This window comes from Dermacentor andersoni, chromosome 5, assembly GCF_023375885.2.
Source record: "Dermacentor andersoni chromosome 5, qqDerAnde1_hic_scaffold, whole genome shotgun sequence".
In the NCBI taxonomy this organism is placed as follows: Eukaryota; Metazoa; Arthropoda; class Arachnida; order Ixodida; family Ixodidae; genus Dermacentor; species Dermacentor andersoni.
This window is the reverse complement of record NC_092818.1, coordinates 45,871,729-45,893,815: the sequence shown is the minus strand read 5'-3', so window position 1 is coordinate 45,893,815 and position 22,087 is coordinate 45,871,729. Positions and strand designations below refer to the sequence as shown.

Genomic DNA, 22,087 nt, shown 5'->3' with positions numbered 1-22,087 from the left:
GAACTTAAATTCCCCTTTTAGCTTAGTGTGCATCCAGATGCAACTGGCAAGATAAAGTCGGCAGCCTGTGAATTTCATGTCCAACATTTAAATGGTATTGTTGCCTCTGGAGCTATTAGAGAATTTTGAGAGAAATTGTGCAAGCTTGCCGGCGCACGTGCCATCTATTCTGAAGATGGCGCAGCGCCTTTTGTTATGTACACAAGAGATACGGCTGGCTAAACAACAGACCCATGGCCACGCAAGCATTTCACTGAAACGCATCCCCATTTCAAAAGAAACACCTCTCTTGTGCCGTTCTCCAGATTTTATTGCCTATGATGATGGTGCCTCGTCGTCAACAGTCTTGATGATCTGTTTGACGACTTGCGTGATGATAATCTTTTCAGTGGCTGGCGGGGCCTCGGTAGTTGGCGATTTGGGCTCTGGGAGAGGGAGCTCGACGCATGCAGCTCGCCACGGAAAGTCGCACACGTTCAGCTCGCGGTTGAAGTGCAGGGGAAGCGGGCATTCGGTGAGTTTTGGGACGCCCTGCAATAGTGAGAACAGTGTAGGTTGAGTTTGTATGAAAAAAAAAGTTTGGCAAAATAATGTTTGCTCAAATTTGGCACCAGCATGACAAATATTGTTAAGTATTTCTGGTTCAATGTACACAAGACTTTCTACAGTAGCCGTGCCAGAGTGCCCGGGGGTCGATTTGACCCACAGAATGCCTTTCAGCTTTTCACAGAATGAGTATCGAAGAATGAAGTGATTCTATTCAGAACTGTTTTTTATGCACTGGTACTCAGACTTTCAGTTCAGTCTGTCACTTTTGTGTTTTCATAATATGGTTTAGCGCCTTCCCCCTGTTGTTTAGCTATTGAAGCTTTTAGTTTGGATCCAGTTCTGATGCGCCTTTTTTTACCTCAAATACCCCATTTGCAGGCTCTGTATATGAGGGGTGGCCAAGCACCAAAATTTCAGAACCGCAGAAAATACCTTACTGCAGCATTAACAGAAACTAAAAACACAATGGTTATCAAAAACAATGAGAAACGCAAATGTAGCAAGTTGCAAATACGAATTTCAATGTGCATTGAAAAGTGCGCCAAATAAGACTGACAAAACTTGGTAAGTGAAGATACACGAAAGTTGATAAGCACAGCAAAGTGTCGGCAGAAGCAGGGAAAGAAAATGCTATACATGCAGGTGACGCAATAAGGTGAAGACTGAGTCAATTGCAGACTTCTAAGGCGCAAATTCAACGTGAAGAATGAGGCTTGCATGAACATTATTTGATTGATTTTTCATTGTGTAAAAAAGAAATAAAGTTAAGCAGTCGTTCACGCATGGGGTGGGTAAACCGTTCGTTAGTGGCTGATACAGGTGGAGAGACGGCTTGCTTGTTTCATAAAGGGATTGTTGGAAGGGAGGGTATAATTGGGAGTGGGAAGGTGCGAGCCAAACTCTGAAATCATGCTGTTCACATAACAGATCATACGACTCCTCCTGCCACTGTAAGCATCACGAACGTGAGCATCACCATCTGTTTTTTTTTTTTGCCTGGGTGAAAGACTTGTTTATTGATCTCCGTATCTCCTTATGGAGTGTGTGATTACTTCTGCGATTTCTCATGTTACCTATTGTAATAATTTACCAAAGGGCACATTGTTAAGATGTTCTGTCAGAAGCTTGGCGCTTATGATCGAAGGGGCAGGGGAGGTAAAATAATACTTTTTAATTATGTGACTGAACTATTAAAATATCCGAATCGGATCTACATTGGGACCTTGTCTACGTGTTTAAAGAGCCGTTGACATTCTGGCATTGCAACACAGTGGCCAATAGAGGCGCGGATCGGATCTGCTTGGCTTAGTGGGACGTGTGTACCTTTAGTGCTAAAATTAATACTCTAATGAAAAAAAAAAGAAATGCATCTATATGTGCCCGTTTGTCACGCTCACAAAGCTCATCTTCACCTGAGCACAGATGTAGAATGTGGAGCAGTCGTAGACGTTAGGGAAGATTGTGGCGTTGACTCCCTTGTCGTCCACGAGAGGGCAGACCATGGATTCATCAGCAGTGACCGCCGAGACACTGGTCACAACCACGACAAATGCCACAAGAACAGGAACCATCACTTTAGTTAGCATGGCTGGAACTCTAGACGACCTGCAGCAAAAGATTACGACAATTGAGCCTAGATCTTGAAGGCCCATAATTGCTTCAAAAAGAATTATTATAAGCTCATGGCAGTGTACTTTGAAAAAAGAAAACGGGCTGTAAGTTGGCCGTCTACATGATTATGGGCTTTTCTTAGTAGCGAAAGGTCTGGAAGCTAAATATTTTAACTCGAATTAAATTTTGAATAACAAAACCAATGAGTTAATAACATCTACGCACGAGGTTATTCGAAATACCTAATGTGGACGTGGGAAAAAGGAAAACTGCGCATCAGTAGGCGCCAGTGCTAAAACGCCTTGCGTGCAAAGCACGTGTTCAAAGCGAATAAGAAACGGACATGTGTATACAGCACGACGTCGTTGCTTCAAATACATCGTTACTCTCATTAGCTTTGGTTTCCGCAGCAAGTAGCTTTTTTCAGGGCCTAAATCAAGAAACAGTTACCTTCAAAGTACGAAACTGCAGCCATTGGCTTGTTGTTCCTTGTTAAATTATTTGCGTTTCCTTTGACTAATATTTGCCGCTAATTGTGCAATATACGGGCTTTTAGACTCAACTACTCACCCGTGCACTCACGTCAATCGCGGCTTAAATGACATAATTTGGTGCAGATAACTTGGAAAGGGCTTTCTGCGGAAGCAGTTATTTCACACGTCGCTTATTCATCTTTAGCTGTGAAAGTCAAGGAGTTTGAAATTTTTTATACGTTATAGTACGCTCGTAATCCAAAACGTCGTATTAAAACGCAATGTTCTCGCATTGTTCCCTTTTAGTTCAATTGTTATGGACACTGCAGTTTGATGTTCAGTCTAAATGGTAAAAACTAGCTGAAAAAATGGGCGTCCTTAGTCCCATCTTTTCAAATTTAAGTGATGGCAGAGCTAAAGACGGCTTGAGTAGTTCGTACTCACTTGTTGCTGGCCGCACAGCTGCGTGTGTCTCAAGTGTGTCTCAGGGGGCTACGGACAGATGTCTTATGTGCTGCGTACGCAATCAGCCGACAAACAGTTTACGAGACCTCGCACTTGATAAGCAGTCCACGCCGCTATTGGTCCGCGGATTGTATAATGGCGCCCTCTTTTGGTGTCATGACCGCAAACCATCGGTTGGTGATAGGCCCAGCTTGCAATGGGGCATTGCAGAATTACAATTGCATTTGAGTTTTCCAAGTGCCGGTTGTTCCTGCCAGGCGAACCCGCCTGGCAGCAATAATTGTTGGTCACGGCAGGTTCAGGCTATTGTGGTGCTTATTTTTTTATGCGGAAGGAATAAGAGGGTTGTCCGCTACTGGACAACATTGGCACGTGCGCGCAGTTTTCGGAGATAAGCGTATGTAATGAAGACGCGCGGCGTCAAGGGCAAGCGCGACGATAACACGCCTGCTGCTTTTAGTGCAAGCTGCTTGGTTCTACTTATTCGCATTATTTGCCACAAGTGCTTTGAATACGTGCAGTAAAGATTTAGCGAGATTAGATAGTGAAAATATCCGGACGCACTATAGCGCGAGTGCATTTCGTCACATGTGCAGGGTCCAGGGGAGTACAGCGCAACGAAGAAATTTACAGCTCTGATTGTTGCTTTTCGCGCTGATGCGTTCCTAGCGGGAGGAAAGCCGCGTTCGTGACGCTCGAGAATTTACCGTAGCAATATGGACTTTTGGTCCAGTTGGTACGGCTCCGCAATCGTGTGAAGCCAGCGCGAAACCACAACGACGGAGATGTAGACTATACACGACAAGCACTTACTCGCAACTAACAGTTTATTCAAAGAAACAAGACTTCCAAAGCAAGCAGAGCGAACTGTGCAGTCGCCACAACTGGAAAGGCTGACTAGAGAGGAGGCGGTGATCTTCCGCAAACTACAGACTGGCACATTCTCTGGACCACACCCTGCTGCAAGCCATGTATCTTGCGAGCTGTAGAGGGCACTGCTCTGCGCCCAGTGCCCTCTACCACATGGTACCGAAGTGCGGGCACAACCCATCGACGCCACACATAACCGGACTGACCGCCGAGCAGTGGCAGGAGGCCTAGCTGACAAGCCCGAGCCCTGAATATCCGCATTGTCTGGTGAGCAGGGCCAAGCTATCGGCTCAAGCCCATGACATCCAGGATTATAGGGACGCCGCCCACCTCGGACGACTCCACCGTCAGCTCATTTTTATAAATAAATCTTATTCGTCCTCTCGCCTTAGGACATAAATTCAGAAAAAGAAGCAATACGCTACAGGGAGACAAAAAAAGTGGTAGGCGACTGTAATCTTTGACTTAGGTGTCTCTTAGTCGCATTCGCACGTCGGCATTGATGCCCTTTAGGTTAACTTTAGGCGAACGCAACGAACGAACTGATGTCGGAGGTAACTGTTTCCCATTAATTAGCCGGTTAAATAGCATGCCACTTTCTCATTACTGCCGCTTTCTATTTCCAGGTTTCCAGGTCGTGCTCACGTGGCGGGTGTCTAAAGTCTGATTCTTTGCTCTCCTGTGCGGTAATGAGTGATTTTTAATTAATGATAATTATTCCTAAAACTTCGGTAATTTAGCTTGTGACTAACTTTGTCCTCTGATATATATATATAATGAAACCCATGAATTTATTACAACAAAATTTTTTCCCGTATTTTATGCTTTATTTTGAGTGTCATCCATGGTCTTCTCAGTGATCTTTAATTATATATAATTATTCTAGACAGTTCAGTGACTAAACTTGTAACTAAACTTACTATCTGAACCATATCCACAATGAAGCCTATGAATGTGGTACTATACTATATTTTCTGTTTTTTCAGATTTAATTTTAATTTCATCTCTCGTCGTCTCAGGAGGGGAACCGGAAGTGCTGCGCAAGAAACAAGAGTATCACTCGATGCTCGTGCCCCTAAATATGACACACAGCACACGCTTGTACTGCCCATTGTACTTATCTGTGCTTGCTCTTTCGCGCTACCTTCGCTTTATTGTCGAACGTGCGGGAGTTTCCTGCTGCCATTTCCATCGCACATGTAACTCCCTTTGCCGCTTTGCTTGGACCAGCAAATCCAACCGATTTCAATTGTGAGCGCATAGCTGAGCGGTATTATATTGAATGCGCAAAGTTCGACGGCATTCACTAGTGAAACAGTGGGGATATGTGATATGATATGATATGGTAGCATGCGACACTCCTGAAGGATATCTCTACTGCTTTGAAGTCACATGTACGCATGCTCTAATATGGCGTAATAATTTTTCGATGACCGTAATGGCGCCATAGGAGCAACGCCGTGAGCAGCGGTTTGTGCCTGCGCATGCTGTTCGTCAAGACTACGCTGGAAAAGTAGTAAATATTGCACCGAATAAGCTTCTTATTAGAAAAGAAAATCACACAGACTTGTCGCCAGTTATTGACTGACTTACAGTACGCTTACGTTCAACGTAATATTTGTCAGTTTGGTATTGTGCAGCGCTGTATGCCATTGTTTCGTTTCAACAATAGCATTTCCTGACCACGACTATTATTGCTCAGCTTTCAGACTTCATTAGTCAGTTAAACATACCCTTACCTTTTGACCATGCATTTTCATGTCAGTGCCGCCATTGTTGTGGCCGTAGACGGTGTGTATACATAAATTCACTGTTTAACCTATGCTTCAACTTGATTTTCGACTCCTTACTTATCCGTAAAACCAACGTCTGAGCAACTTTTAAACTTAGTGCATTGAATTTATTCTGTGGCGGAATCGCGGAAACGCTGCCTACTGCGATTTCCTGTGCACGTCACTTTAATTTATAGTGGTGAAGGCGCAAACATGCCTTTAAGAAGTCTCTTGTTCCTAAAACGCTTTCAGCATTATGTGAGGATTTAATTTTTCGCCTAACAGGCTGCACGTGCTTTTCAATCAACACCACATATTCCGCACACTGGCTACCATCGATGAACGCGGATACCAAAAGCGCGAGTGTTTCACTTTGAGCAGATTGGGCGTCTCTTTTAAAGGCATGAACTCGCGACGTATACTGAACGGACTGATGTGCTTCACCTGCCAAGACGGTAGAACGACTACGAATGGTTTTGGGACTGTAGTGCGCTCTCGTAAAAGCTTTTTATTGGGTGCCAAAAAGCTTGTTATATTGTTGGCCAGTTTTTTTTCCTCAATACAATCTGTGCCACACGCACCAGAAGCAACACTTCCTGAAAATTGGTTTGCTTCGATGCGCTCCGGGTTGAGCTTCGTGAGATTTGCAGAAGTTTCTAAGTATAATACTCTTCCATGCCTGATAGGATTTCTGACCAAAGTAGGAACAAAGATAGCACAAATTTGATTGTTTGAATACATCTGCGATATTCTAAATGTTAGTTATTTAGGCGGTGTCATGTGTAAGAGACATGGGGGCGCCAAACCACGACGATGACGACGACGAGAGGAAAGCGTTCGAAAAGGCACGAGCGCCTGAGGGGAAAGTTCCGGAGGCTCGACGCGCGTGACCCAAGCCGTGATCGGGAGAGAGAGAGAGGGAGAGAGAGAGAGAGAAAAAATTTATTTTGACCATCGAGGTCGTTGCTCTTGAGGTCGAGTGGGTGGTGTCCTCATTCGAGGCCTCCACTGGCCATGACTGCTCGACGCAGTTGCTGGACGAGAGCTTCTTGTCCCACCAGAGTGTCGCCGGTCAGCTGTACCGTCATCGGGAGAAAACCAGCGCTGAGCTGCCATTGCCTGCGTGGCTCTGGCTGAAGAAGGTTGTCTCGCCAGCACCGTACTGGTGACGGGAGCAGCGGGTGTTTGGTTCCGGAGGCCGTTATGCTGGCATTCCGAGCCGTGGACGTCGACCTCGGCGACGTTTGAGCGAGGCTCCTCCGAATAGCTGCAGCCTCCCACGGTAGTTCCGGGCATTCCAGCAGCAATCCCCCTTAGAAGGCATGTCAGTAACGCCACTTAAGATACTTTGAGGCAAGACAGCCCAGTGACAGAAAGTAAAGAATATTCCTTTCGTGCAGCGACGCATCCAGAGAGGCTAGGGTGGCCAGACTGCTATGAGAACTGAGGACCGTAATTAACGTGGTTGACAATAAGTGGACATTGCACTTGTGGAATTTGTGGCGTCCGTGGCTGAAGGCCTGGCAAAAGTGGTTAAAGCTGGTGATCAGGCGTTGAAATTGAGCGACAAGCTCATGAGCGGGCTATATGCGTGGCACTGCCCTATATTCACTAGCTGACACCCCGCCTTAAAGAGGGGACGCAGAAAGGCAATCTCCGAGTTGTGCTCACGGCACCGGATAACCTCGGGAAACTTTGCGAAGTTGTCAGTTGCGCCACTTGCAGAAAACTACCATGAACTGCCTTATGTGGAGTGCAAGACAAATGTGGTTTACAGAATTCCGCTGTGAAGCGGAAGTTGCTACTTCAGCCAAACTGGCCGGTGTATCGACGGTCGTCTAATGGAGCACAAGCTGCTTGTCGAGACACCATCAGGATCTGGGCACTTGGCGGCATATTGCAAGCGCTGTGAGAATGAATGCATGCCGCTCTTTGATAAGACTCAAGTGATTACTTCTAGCACACATCATAGAGAGCGTGAAATACTGGAGGCCTTCCTGATTCATCGGCAAAAGCAGGCCTACGTCAGCAAGCCTAACGTGTCTTTGACGGCAAAAGAAATAAAACTTTGCACAAAAAAGGTGCCGATGCGCATGCGCTTCAAGGATTGATCATGTAGCACGCGTGTTTTTGCATATATATTTGTGTCCACCTGAGAATAGAGCCAGTTGATGTCTAGTGGTTGGTGTGTCTTTTTTCATGTTCCTGTCCGTGTACTTTTTATACCCGCTAGTGCAATGTCCCCTTATACGAATAACCACCAACTAGCCCAGCTTTCTGCCTCAAATGCATTGATAATAACAATGGCGTTACAATTAATGGTTAGCTTGTTTGTGGCTTATTTTAGAGCATCTGCTACTGTTCTCTTACATTTTCATGCTTACCGAGGGCTCTTAGTTTGTTTTCTTCTGAGCATTCTTCCGTTCGATTAAATCCTGTCTGCCCGGTGCCGTTCTGCATCCCTGATTTCCATCTCTGGAACGCAAACCCCCGAGATCGGTGACAGGCTGCCACCAACTTAAAAGCCTTCGCTAAAAACAAAAGAAAAAAAAAACATTGTTGAAGGACACATGCGCAGTGCGGCCTCGTGTATGCGAAGATACCTGAGATAACGACTCTATATGAAGGTCATTGCAGTGGGCTTTTCGCTACCTCTGCGATAAAGCAGGGCAATGAAGCAAAGGTCACGGAGAGATGCTCGATAATGCGCTGCTTGCGCAACAATGACTGTACTATTTGAGGGAGACATAAGAGGTCAAGCGTAAAGATAACTTCAACAAAATGGCTTGGGAATTAGGGCCTCACCACTGGAGAAAAGACAAACTTTACTGTTATTCTCACGTTTTAAGGCAATGACTGAGATATGAGCAGCGCCCCACATTTTTATCAAGGTAATGCAAGTTTATCTTCAAAAGCTGCAGTTAGGGAGATATGACTTACTGTAGAGAGGTTTACAGCCCCTGTGCAAAAAGCAGTTTTACACAGACATGATGCATTTGCGGTTAACAAATGGTTAAAAATTTACAGTCGCAGTGTCAGGTGAAGAGAGAACACTTACAAAATTCCAAAACTTAAATAGAAATTAGCAGAAGCTTTAGCAGTTGCAATTTGGCACAGTGTCCAAAAATGAGCAATAGAAAACTAGCTTTGAACACATTACAGCATTCTGTGGCCGTTGCGGACAGTCACTAGAAGGTCGAGCATGTATAATAGTACACTAGATAGTGCTTGGATGGTCAAGAAATTGTTTCACATTGCAGAATCTGGCGAGTCGGAAACACGCACGAACGGAAACACACATAGTAACACGAAAACAAACCACTGCGCAAGTACGCATACACGTGTGCACGCAGCGAGATGCAGAGCGAAATGACCGCTACCACATTCCTGCTGATGGGAAGCAAGTTCAGAGTACCACATACTATTGACACCGATTTGCCTGTACTGACTATGCAAGAAACGAAAAAAAAAAACGCTGCAGAGATTCATTTCTGCGGGGCTTCTTAGTCGAGACAGAGATCATGGTTGAGTAAACTTAAGTTGCTTTTGAGCGCCATATGTTATTTTATTGCAACTCAAATGCATTTGTATTTGGTCGAGCAGGGGAACCGAGAGGCCTAGTTTTCCTAAGTCCCAACTACACGAAGCGAACGGAGAATGATTGCGAGAATTACTTGTTTATTAATTTCAAATGTAGCCAGTATAAATAAATGGAAATGAATGTGATATAAAGACTCAACTGGCTGCGGGTGAGCTACGAACACATCTTCACATTGCGCGCCCGATGCTCTTGCCACTTAAGCAACCGCGGCTGTGAAGTCTAATGAGTTGTATAGTGATGCTACAGGTAGCTCAGCTCCGCAGATGGCTTATCTTTTGTCTAGTTTGGAGAAGCTTCTGTGAAAAGAAACTCAGATATTTTTAACATTTCGATATATGTTAGCCATTTTTGGCCCCAATGTTCTACGGTTTGCAAATCCGACGGAGGAATAATTTTATCGCTATATAGAAAGGAGGGAGAATAAACATTATTTGTAGAAGTTAGCCCAAGGTAGAATCGCCCGAGGGGAGCGGCGCCTCTAGGCCACGATACCGCGGGCCCGAACCAATGGCTTTGCCGTGTTTTCCAGACGATGCTGGTCTTCAGGTCAAGCTTATCAGCTGGACCTCGTACTGCCCGACGGGTTGTCCGGTGATGGGTGTTCTTGAGAGGTTGCGCCTACACTGCTTACCATGTGGTAGAGAACATTTGTTGGCACAGAGCCGAAGGTGTAGTTGTAATTGTAGTCCGCAAGAGCTACAATGACATTTCTACAAAAATAAACTTTCCGCTTAGGAAGTCATCCTTAGAGGGAAGGTTCTCTTTACAGCGTAAGCCGTTATGGGCTCATTCCAAAAACTGTTTTGGCTGGCGATTGTGCCCGACGCCACTGCCGTTGGGCATAGCAGCTATCGCCTAGCGCGTGACAAGTCACACGACATCACAGGCGTGCCGGGTTGCGTCGATACGTGCTCACTTTGCATTGCAGTTGCATATTGTGGTGCGTATCAAGCCATCGTTATAAAAGTGCTTCGCGTTTTAATGTTTCGTGCATGCGCATGCTTAATTTTCAAATTGTCGCGATGCATCCTTTCAAAGGGAGGAAATTGCTGCGTCTGTAGTGCGGCCAGAAGAATGTCGAAGAGAAGACGTATCGCCATTTGGCAGAAACGCAGCGAAAAGGAAGTGACTAGCACCCGGTATTAAATAGTCCGTTCGTGTTAGTGTTCCTGCGAATTGAGTGGTTTGGACCCTGCAGTTCCCACTTGCATCGTATCGTGACACATATGAAGGGATGTGACATGTGCCCCGCGTAGTCTCGCTACCTGGGTTACCTGTTCAGTTTCAGTTTCAGTTTATTCGGGCATACGTTGCCTTGGTTAAAGGGACTAAATGCAGATAAACTCTGCCTTACTAGGTCCAGCCACCCATACATTTGCTTAGAAGCAGTGAAAAATAAAAGTGAAAGCAATGGTTGTTTACATTAGAACATGACAAAATATATTTCAAATGCAGAAGTAACATGCGAACAGGCATCTTAAATTATGGCGCAGAATCACACAATACAATAGAAATAACCAATCACAAGAACAAGAACACGTAAAAACTAAAGACAGATATAACCGGCAACATAATAAATAGTACAAGATGCCGCAAGCCCTATGGAGTATGTAACATAACCAATTGTAGCATTGTATAACCTCTATAAGATATAGCAAAGTACAAAGAATGTAGGACCTAAGAAAGTATTTTTTAACTGAAAAACTTATTTATGGCACAGAGCCAGAGCGGAAGTACATTTTAACACTTTTTAAAACTAAGTTTTGAACTGCATTGTTCAACAAGTTCGTGGATATAGCTATTGTTGTGGACACCATTAGGTATCTGGTAGAACAACACTTCATCTCGCTTCACGGTTCTGAATAAACGTATTCTGAATCGCTCGTGTTAAAGATCATAGGGAGCATTAGTAGGTTAGCAATGAGCACATATAACTTCCTACGTCATTACCAATTTCTTTGCGAATATATAAGACGAGCTTAAGGTTCTAAAATGGGTTAACTGTGAATAATTTCAGCTTCATAAAAATGGTGCAGTGTGTGCAGCTGGTTGCATAATTTTTATGCAGCGAACAGCCATATTTTGTTGAATTAACCTTTCAAGGTTCGTTCTTGAAGTCATACCGCAGATCAAGATGCAGTAATTGAGATGAGAATGGACTAGTGAGTAGTATAATTGGAGCTTCAGCCAGTTTGGTACGAGACACCTAAGTTTGTATAAAAAAGAAATTGATCTAGACAGTAGACATACTGGCATGTACTTTGTTGATTTGCGGTGTCCAACTGAGGTTTTTATGAAAAAGAACACCAAAGAATTTGCACGAACGGACATGCTCGAGGTCATTGTATTTATATCTAACAAAAATGCCGTAATCTTCGCGCTTATTCCTGCTCTTGAACCCAATATATTCACGCTTATTAATGCGTAATTGTATCTGGTCACAGTCAAGCCAGTATGAAAGATAAAGCAACCACTTGTTCATTGCTTTTTCTAAATGTCTTAAGTGGCTGCGATAGAAAACATGCTGGTATCATCAGCACACAAAACTATAGAGGAAGTTTATGGTGCGGGCACGGTATCATTTACGTAAATAATGAAAAAGTGTTCCCAGTATAGAACCTAGTGGTGCACCAAATTTCGATGGTAGTAACTGAGGTTCATACCCGTGAAGAGACGTATGCTGCAGTCTGTCTGTTAAGTAACTGCGTATCAGAGTGTAGCAACTGCGTGTAACATCTCGTTATGCCTCCTCGCAAGGCACGAATTGCTGCAAATGAAGCGACTATAGCGCTACGCGCCCGGCTGCAACCAAGCAACGTCGGGCTCAACAGACCACTGTGCAGAGACCAGTACAAGCCGCAGATCGCCGTCGACGTCGGGCGAACAGTTGAGTTCGTCCTCGAGAAAACGACGAAAAAGAACTTCACCGTAAAACCCTCTAGTGCGCGCCGTTGAAAATGCGACCCGACAGGTTTCTTACCGAGACCCTCGAGTGCGTGTTGCCGAATATTAGGCACGATAGCTTGTATGAGAAACCAGAACGCGCACTCACCCTACTATATCTCTTTTTAATGCCGGTTACGAATGCGATGTTATTGATGGAACATCTGACCACAATGCCGAATTGATTTCATCTCCTGGCATAGTCCCTAAATCCCGCTATATCTACCGCACATTTCCTGACTTTAACCGCGCTGATGATTTGGCAATAACAGATGCCCTATGTGATTCTATTCGTGAGTTTCAACTAATAAGTAGCACTAGTAATACTAATACCTTGGCAAGTTTCTTCGAAAATCTTGTCATTAAATGTATTGACCTTCTTATTCCTGTAAAAAAAAAAAGAAGACGAACACTGAAATTTCTTCTTTGACTGCGGACCTTTTGCATTTATCACATCGTGTGGCCAGATTACGTCGATGGAAACGCTTTGGTGACTCAACAAAACTCATGCAATTCGATAGCACTAGAAAAGAACTCTGTTCTAAAATGGTTGCTGCAGAAGAATTTTATTCCAAGATAACCTTGCGGAAATTAATGCTGGCCAATCCTCAGAAATTTTGTAAAGCTATCCTACCTCCTGGCTCATCCTCGGACACGTTATTAATTAACAATGTTGCAGTTTCTATATGGCAGACAATAGCTGCTTCTTTTAACACCTACTTCCACTCTGTCTTTACAACTGATACCTTTGTAATGCTTGTTTTTGACTCCGAACCACACCCTCCAATCGAAGATATATCACTACCTACTGAGGGTGTACTTAACTTAATCCTAAACCTAGACACCAAGAAGTCGTGTTGTCTCGACGGTATCCCGACTGTTTTTCGCGCTCGATACTCTCTTTGGTGCGGCAGATGTCTACAATTATTTTTAGAAGATCTCTCTCAACCGCCACCGTTCCTCCCTCGTGGAAACTTGCTTCAATTTTGCCCTTATTTAAGTCGGGTAACGTTTCAGTTATTATCTAAATATAGGCCAAATTCCTTAACATCATGCTCATGTAAATTACTCGAACACATTATCTTTAAGGTATTATGGAATTTCTCGAAAGTAACAAAATTTGATGCGCTTTGCAGCATGGTTTTAGACGTAGCCTTAGCGCTATAACACAACTGACAGAATTTGTTCATGACGTCAGCAGCTCTTTTACATAGGTGACCAGATTGACGCTGTTTTTATAGACTTTGCAAAGGCCTTCGACATTGTCTCACACCCTAAACTTATGCACAAGCTGTTATATACTAAAAATGCATCTTTTGTTGGCTGGATATCGGACTTTCTTTCCCACCATATGCAATATGTATGTTTCAACTCTACTAACTCATCCTTGATGCCTGTTTCATCAGGGGCTCCCCAAGGCTCAGTACTGGGTATTCTTTCATTCTTGCATTATAATAATGATCTCCCCTTATACACCTCAGTTAAAATACGCCTTTTTGCAGATGATTGCGTTTTATATTGTTGCAGGAAGAAAGCAGGCCCACGAGTGTACAATAATGTATATTTACAAGTGGTGTGAAAGGCGTTCAGGCAACGGCCAGTCTTCGGCTTCCTCAAGTCTATGTTACCTTCTTCTTTCCCTTCATCGTAACATCACCCTCCCGGTAGGGTTAGCTCCGTCCCGGTGCAAGCTATAGAGCCTCATATAATGGGGGGGGGGGGGGGGGGTACATAGGGCCTGAGCCTGACGACGTGAACAACATCGCTGGTGAGGTTGGGAGGGACTGAAGACTGGGGGACCGACTGGGGCGATCTTGTAATGTCACGTCGGACAGTAGTCACAAGATCTGTTACGGACCAGAATAACGGGAAAGTAGTTTTTCCGACAAGCCGACGAGACGTGAAGGTACCCAGACAAGAACAAGCAAACCAGGTGAAAAATGGTGGTCTCCGTTCCGAAGGTGATAGCGTCGCTTTTGAGAACCTTGCGAGACAGTGAGCCGATGACGGGCGACCTCTCGGGCCTGGGCGGCTAAAGCAAGAGCATCGCGAGCGTAACCAGTGCTGGGTGATTGTACTGCGGAAGGTATCAACTGTGTCAAAGGGCAAGGTGGGGTCGCGGCCATAGAAAAGGTAAAATGGTGAAAATGCGGCAATGTCGTGACGGGACGAGTTGTATGCGGAAGTAATGTATGGTAAGGCGACGTCCCAGTCGCGGTGATCGTCAGAAACATACATGGCCCGCATTTCAGTTAGTGTGTGGTTGAATCGCTCGGTGAGGCCATTCGTTTGAGGGTGGTACGCGGTAGCAATCTGGTGTTCTGTAGAACAGGAGCGGAGCATATCATCGACGACCTTCGATAGAAAGTAGCGGCCGCGATCAGTGAGTAACTAGCGAGGGACGCCGTGGTGCAGCATTCCGTCATATAGTAAGAAGTCGGCGACGTCTGTAGCGCCGCTGGTTGGCATTGCTCGAATGATAGGATATCTCGTGGCATAGTCTGTTGCCACAGCAATCCATTTGTTTCCTTTAATTGAACATGGAAAAGGGCCTAGGAGGTCGAGGCCCACACGGAAGAATGGCTCTGTAGGGATATCAATTGGTTGGAGCAAACCAGCAGGAGGCATAGCAGGCGTCTTTCGGCGCTGACACAGGTCGCAAGAAGATACATAACGGTGCACAGCGCGATCAGTGCTCGGCCAGAAGAAGCGGCGCCGCAGGCGGTCGTAAGTACGAGGGATGCCTAGATGTCCAGCAGTAGGAGCGTCGTGAAGTTGCTGGAGTACGGCCAGTCGAAAGTGCTTGGGAATGACTAAGAGGAGCTCCGGACCATCAGGGCGAACGCTACGATGGTATAAAATTCCATCGCGCAAGGTGAACTTACGGAGGGAGGGGTCATTGGGCGAGGAGCTCAGGCGTTTCATAAGTGTTCGAAGAAGAGGATCTTGCCGTTGCTCGTCGCCAATATGGAGGAAGCAGGAGAGGGATAGAATACTAGGGCGCTATAACGTAAAACTATTCCCAACTTTTCTGTTCCAATTCTGCAACAGCCCTCCACGACTGGTCCAAAACTTTTTTGGACCACCCCCACTTAACCTGTCTGTCACGCGCTGTCACGAAAACCGTGATAGCTCCCCATCTGACACGACCCGTACACACTGATTATGCATGATTTGATCGAACAAAAAAATAGTTTCTTCTGATTCAACCTCTCTTTGCCATTAGCCATGGGCCATTGGTCAAAATTTTTCGGGCTGCACCCACTTCACCTTTCTGTCACGCGACGTCACAAAACCGTAAAAACTCACCGCGTCAAAATTACGTGTACGCGATAAAGATGAATTAATATGCCGAACAAAACTGAATTTTCTTCGGTATAGCCGCAGGCTGCCCCGTTCTGAAAGAAATAAAAGATGGCTGCCGCCGATCGTTCAGGCACTGGCGACTCGCACCTACCGGAAAGCATGGGTTTAATTGCGTATATTAAAGCTTTTTTCCGTGGCCGTGTAACGTTTTCGAGCCCTTTCGGCACCTTTAAGACCTCTTTCTGCCAACTATTCTTTGCTAGGATCCGTTTCAGCGTCATTATTAAGCTTCCGTTGCATGCCGCCGCAATTTTCGACCAGCCATCGCCAGCTGAGCGAGGGAAAGCGAACCAATCGCAGACGCCAGCACCACCCCATTCATCCGGTTATCGATATTCAGTGCCGTGGCTCGGCCCTATCGAATCCCTCTCCACTTGAGCATGCTCCCCGCCTCTTGTCAGCCAATTAGATGATACAAGCCGCTCAGTGTAGGCAATGTTATTCGTTTTTGAAGCAAACAAAAGGGACCTCCTATGAACGAGGAGAGCGTTTGATTGGTCTATTCCGACAACCCTGCGGGTGACCGCCCGATTCTTGCGTCGGCGGTTATGCAAATTTGACGTCAGGAGATTGGAATAAAAACATATTGGTAATAGTTTTACGAGTCTGCATCTGTATCGGCCGGTTGATCCACGGGATTGCGGGACAGGCAGTCAGTGTCTTTATGCAGGCGCCCTGACTTATACATAATAGAAAATGTATATTCCTGTAGACGCAATGCCCAGCGTGCAAGTCGTCCTGTTGGGTCCTTCAAAGAGGAGCAGCAGAGAGCCAGCAGAGGGCGTGATGATCGGTTGCGACGCAGAAGCTGCGACCGAAAAGGTACGGTCGAAAGTTCGCGACCGCCCATACGAGCGCGGGACATTCCCTCTCAGTAATAGAGTAATTTCGCTCGGGCGTGGAAAGAAGGCTGCTGGCGTAAGCGATGACACGGTCTTGGCCTTGTTGACGCTGAGCGAGGACAGGGCCGATGCCATGACCGCTCGCATCAGTTCGTACTTCAGTGTGTGCAGAAGGGTCAAAGTGTGACAGAATCGGGGAATTTGTAAGCCACTGAACCAGGGTGGACAAGGCTTTCTCCTGCAGTGGTCGCCAAGAGAAAGAGATATCTTTCTTAAGAAGGCCAGTGATAGGGTGAGCGATGTCGGCAAAATTTTTCACAAATCGCCTGAAATATGAACATAAGTCCAGAAAACTACGCACATCGTTTGTTGAACATGGTACAGAAAAATTTCGCATGGCGTGAACTTTCTGTGGATCAGGTTGGATTCCGGCGGCGTTTACGAAACGGCCGAGCGTGATAATTTCACGGCGACCGAAATGGCACTTGGAGGAGTTTAGCTGAAGGCCAGCCCTGCAAAACACGGAGAGTATGGTTGTGAGGCGCCGCAGGTGGCTCTCAAACTTCTGCGAAAACACGATCACATTGTCGAGGTAACAGAGGCGTGTAGACCACTTCAAGCCGCGCAAGAGCGAGTCCATCATGCGCTTGAATGTAGCTGGCTCATTGCATAATCCAAAGGGCATGACTTTAAATTGGTACAGACCGTCCGGTGTGACGAAGGCGGTTTTCTTGCGGTCCATCTCATCGACGCTAATCTGCGAATAGCCTGAGCGGAGGTCAATTGATGAAAGGTATTGGGATCCGTAAAGGCAGTCAAGAGCGTCATCAATGCGAGGCAGCGGATAAACATCCTTCTTTGTTATCCTGTTGAGGTGATGGCAGTCAACACAGAAGCGCCACGAGTTGTCGTTTTTCATTACTAAGACAACCGGTCATACCCACGGGCTACTGGAAGGTTTAATGATGTCCTTGTACATCATCCTGTCTACCTCTTTCTGTATGATGGCCCTCTCTGTTGCGGAGACACGATATGGCCGCCTATTAAAGGGGCTGGCATCACTGGTGTTGATTCGATACGTGACAACAGATGTCTGGCCCAGTGGACGGTCGTCCAAATCAAAGATATCCCGGTAAGATTACAGGAGGCGCCGCAGAGCTTTGCTCGGAAGAGTTTACTCGGAAGGAAGGTCAGGGGCAATCATCTTACAAACATCGTCCGCAGGCGTCGAGTACGAAGGAGTGGATGGCGAAGGTCCGTTGGTACCGAGGAAGGATTAGAGGTCAAAGAAGAAATCTCAAATTCTTCCAAAGGAGCGATATGCGCTATGGCGATACCTTGGGGCAGCACATGCGACGAAAATTGAAAATTGAGAATGGGCACGGGAGCGCAGTTTTCGCGGATCTGAATTAATGTGCTCGGCAGGGCAATATTGCGCCACAAAACCACGTCAGTAAGCGGCGTCACGACGTACTCGCCATCAGGTACGGGATGACAGGGCGTCAGGAGGACATTTGTAGCTGCCTGTGGAGACAGCCTCTCATACTCAGCAGAACATAAGCGATATGAAGCACAATTTGTTGCGTCGGCAGGAAGCGGCAGTTCCAACTGTAGAACACCTGCGGAACAGTCAATTTGGGGAGAGTGTTTTGAAAGGGAGACGAGGCCGAGAATGAGGTCGTGTGGACAGTGCTCAAGGACGGTAAATAAAACAACGGTATAATGGCCGCCAATGGTCACACGTGCTGGGCACATTTCAAGAAGAGGCGAAGTATTCCCATCAGTGATTCGCACAGTGCACGGTACGGCGGGCGTCAGAACTTTGTTGAGCCTTCGGCGGAGACCAGCACTCATAACTGAAAGATGCGGTCCTGTGTCAACGGGAGATGTAACAGGAATGCTATCAACTTCAATTTCCTGTAGATTTACACGTGCAGGCAGGGCCAACAGAGGATTTGTGGGCCGGGTTGGAGTTTCAGCTTCACCTCCGGGAGCTGCACCGCCTAGTTTCCCGAACTGAAGCGACCGGTTGCAAAAGGGGACGAAGAGCGGTGAACGAGATGCGAACGGGACCTACGACCTTGCGGAGACGGGGAGCGGCTGGATCTTGGTGGAGCACAGTTGGCGTTGATGTTCCTGGTAGGTGTATAGGGTGAGAAAGTACCATTGTTTGGCACTTGGCGGTAGTGACTTGGAGACGACCAGTGTTTGCGACAATGACGGGCGATGGGGCCAATACCGGAACAATTAAAACGGATGGGTTTATCATCCGCTGCGCGCCGGTCAGCTGGGTTGCGATGGAGTGGCGGAAAGCTTTGCGTCTGGGAGCGAGCGGCCGGAGAAATCTGATAGGTGTTTGTATGGTGGACCGAGCAAAGAGATAGAATTCCCAAACTTGCTATTTGCTCCCGAACGACCGCTTGTATAAGGGATAGAGCGCAGACGCTTTCCTGACAGTCGGAAAGAAGTGGAGCCGGACCCATGGCCTCAAGCTCACGGCGAACGATGCGCGTTATATTTTTCGGTCCTGTCGGCTGAACGAACCGCGGCGGATCCGCAAGATGTCGCGGCGGTATTTGGAAATCTATCGAAAGTTTGAGTGACGCGGCGGCCTTTCGCTTGTTCGAAGCGCCGGCACTCCTCTTTAATTGCATCGACAGCAGCACAGTCCTTACACATCAGGAGATTGAAGGCATCGTCTGCAATACCTTTCAGCATGTCACTAATCTTGTCTGCCTCAATCATGTTGTTATCAGCCTTACGACAGAGAGCCAGCACATCCTGTATGTACATGACATAGGATTCTGTGGACGTCTGACTGCGGCACTCAAGTTCTTTTTTTGCTGCCAGCTGACGACAAACAGGTCTGCCAAACAGGTCTCGAAAATTTTCTCTACAGACATCCCAGCGCGTTCGATCAGCTTCATGTGTATCGTACCACTGCTTCGCAGTTCCTCTCAGATAAAATATCAGGTTTGCTAGCATCATTGTTGGGCCCCAGCTGTTGTTGTCACGCACTCGGTCGTACATCGTAAGCCAGTCCTCGACGTCGGCGTTGTCCGTGCCACCATATGTCCCCGGGTCCCGCTAATGTGTGAGGAAGACCGTTGGCACGGGCTGCTGAGGCGTTGTCGCTTGGGTCGATTGATTTGCCATTGTGGCGGCAGGTGGATGACGTCCGCTGCGAAATTCCGTGATTGTACCCCGCACCTTTCGCCAAATGTTGGAGGAAGAAAGCAGGCCCACGAGTGTAACATAATGTTTAGTTATAAGTGGCATGAAAGGCGTTCAGGCAACGGCCATTCTTCGTCTTCCTCTATTCTATGTGACCTTCTTCTTTCCCTTCACCCTAACAATATCATACAATTAAATCTCCTACTGATCATGTTGTCCTTAATAATATTTTGGGGAAATTCTTTAGCTGGTCCAAAGCATGACAAATGAATATAAACTTTTCCAAATTTGTCTCCATGTCCTTTACACGACTCTCATGCACTTCCTTCTTTGCCTATGCCTTTAACAATATTATTTTAAATAGGGTCTTCGAATTAATATATTAATTTATCCTACTAACGCACAATTTGTGATGGTCGAAACACATTGATGTCAGCTGTAACAAGGCCCTTAAAAGACTAGGTTACTTACATCGTACGCTGCGTGTTGTTCCTCAAGAAACTAAACTTCTTACACATAAAACCCTCATTCGCCCCATCCTCGAATAAGGCTGCGTTGTATGGAACCCATACAAACACTATGACCTCAAAGAACTAGAAGCAGCGTGTTTTAATATTAAATTATGGGGTTTTACGCGCCCAAACCCCTTTCTCAATATGAGGCACGCTGTAGTGGAGGACTCCGGAAATTTCTACCACTTGGGGTTGTTTACCGTGCACCTAAATTTAAGGACACGGGTGACCTCGTGCTCAGCACCCCAATACCATAGCCACTGAGTAACCACGGTGGGTGGCAGTGAGTTTTGTTTGTAGGAGATATGACAAGGAATTTTCGCCGTCTAACTCTCTTCCCCTACTTGGCCTCAATCCTCTTACAGAGCATCACAAACTTGAATGCCTAAAATTCCTTCTTTTCCCGACAAACTTCCGCGATGACCCTATTCTGCGATTAGACGATAATAAAGCGTGGGAACTTCGCCGTGCAGAGCCTCGCGCGCGAGCAGGTGTAAATAAGGCCCTGGAGCTTCGCTGTATATGATAACCGTTAACACAGACGTAATGGACGAGCTGGTCAATGGCGTGGTTAGGAAACTCGCCCACACTGCGATAAACTAGCAAAAAGATTTTGGCTCAAGTTCGGCTGTGGTGCCACAGGAGGACCGACACGGCGAAAGGCGGCATCGTTGCGCAGTGTACTCGGCAGCATGTTCCGCCCCTATTGGGTATCAATTTAACAAGGCCCGGTGACCACAACGTCGGACCGTGAGGTTAACATCACATGTCACCGCACGCACTTTCCCATCGCGCAGGCTTGTGCAATAGCGATTCACAAGTCTAAGGGTGGTACATATAATAGCGTTGTTTAGGAATACAACAAATGTCACAACAAGGAACTCATTTACGTGGCAGTGAGTCTAGCTGCTTCACTACACTGTGTGCAAGGAAACCTTTGGCATGAAATTTGTGTGAAATACACAATGCATCTCTTCGCGCGCGGGTTATTTTTTGAAATTGGTATTTATAAACATTAAAGTACTCTTATTGCCTCGCTGCACGTTCTTCTCGACTTACTTTTCCGACCATAAAGCACACCTTTATTAAAATATCAAGATATAAAAATTGCTAGTGCTCTTAAAGAGCTCGCTGTATTCAGGGTGACCTCAATGGGTTCGGACCAGCACCACCACGACAAGAGTGACGGCTACGGCATGCCGACAACGGAAACTTAATCAATGGCTATGCGGCCCGCACACCCTAGATTAAAGCTTCGGTCGTGTTGAACAGAGTCTGGTTGCGAATTTGGCAGAGAAAGTTTGATGATGAGCGGAGGTCTATAACAGCTTAGTTTTGTTGTCGCATCTGCGGTAACCGCCTGGGAACCTGAGACAAAATATTGAAATAAGGTATCAGTTTCAGTGTGTCGAAGCAGCCCAATGTGAAATGAGAGCTCTGTAATGAGGGGCTGCGAACCTTTCACAGTGCATGAATGCTCTTGCATTCCGCCGTGGCAGCAGAAAATTTCAACTGTGGCCACGTTGTCAGTTGTACAAGGTAACGCCTGAGTTGCTACTCCGAGTGGAGTCTTGATAACAATCCGTAAGAGATGTATGCCTGAAATGCGTAAAATGTATTGTGTTGGTTTCGCTGTAGCTCCGATTCTGAGACTATGCTGTAAGACGGGCATCACCTTGTTTTGCTCTTATCCGCGGCGACTCGCTGTCGCGAATTCTTTGTAGCCGGCACGTGTCTTGAAGGCTGTAGGATACACTGACACCAATATTTGTGCTAGCCGCCATACCACGAGTCGCAAAGATATTTCTTTTTGTGCCCAGGCAGTTAACCTGTGATGAAAAACGACTTAGCTGCACTGCAGTATAGCGGTGTTATCAAGTTTTACGACTGCCCTACTAGCGCGTTCCTT

At 46.3% G+C, this 22,087-nt stretch overlaps 1 protein-coding gene and 1 long non-coding RNA gene across 2 annotated transcripts; one reads left to right on the top strand and one right to left on the bottom strand.

Annotated features, from left to right (window-relative positions):
* Positions 1 to 289: 289 nt before the first annotated feature.
* On the bottom strand, positions 290 to 3,183 carry LOC140218458 (peritrophin-1-like). Its single transcript, XM_072288171.1, has 3 exons — positions 3,078 to 3,183; positions 1,962 to 2,154; positions 290 to 531 (listed from the first exon to the last, which is right to left on the bottom strand). The coding sequence occupies exons 2-3, from the start codon at positions 2,133 to 2,135 to the stop codon at positions 316 to 318; spliced, it is 390 nt and encodes a 129-aa protein (XP_072144272.1). The 5' UTR covers positions 2,136 to 2,154; positions 3,078 to 3,183; the 3' UTR covers positions 290 to 315.
* Positions 3,184 to 3,635: 452 nt separating this feature from the next.
* Positions 3,636 to 5,791, top strand: LOC140218459 (uncharacterized). The gene is made up of 2 exons (XR_011894726.1): positions 3,636 to 4,654; positions 4,955 to 5,791. It is a non-coding gene; the product is annotated as an uncharacterized lncRNA (long non-coding RNA).
* Positions 5,792 to 22,087: the final 16,296 nt, after the last annotated feature.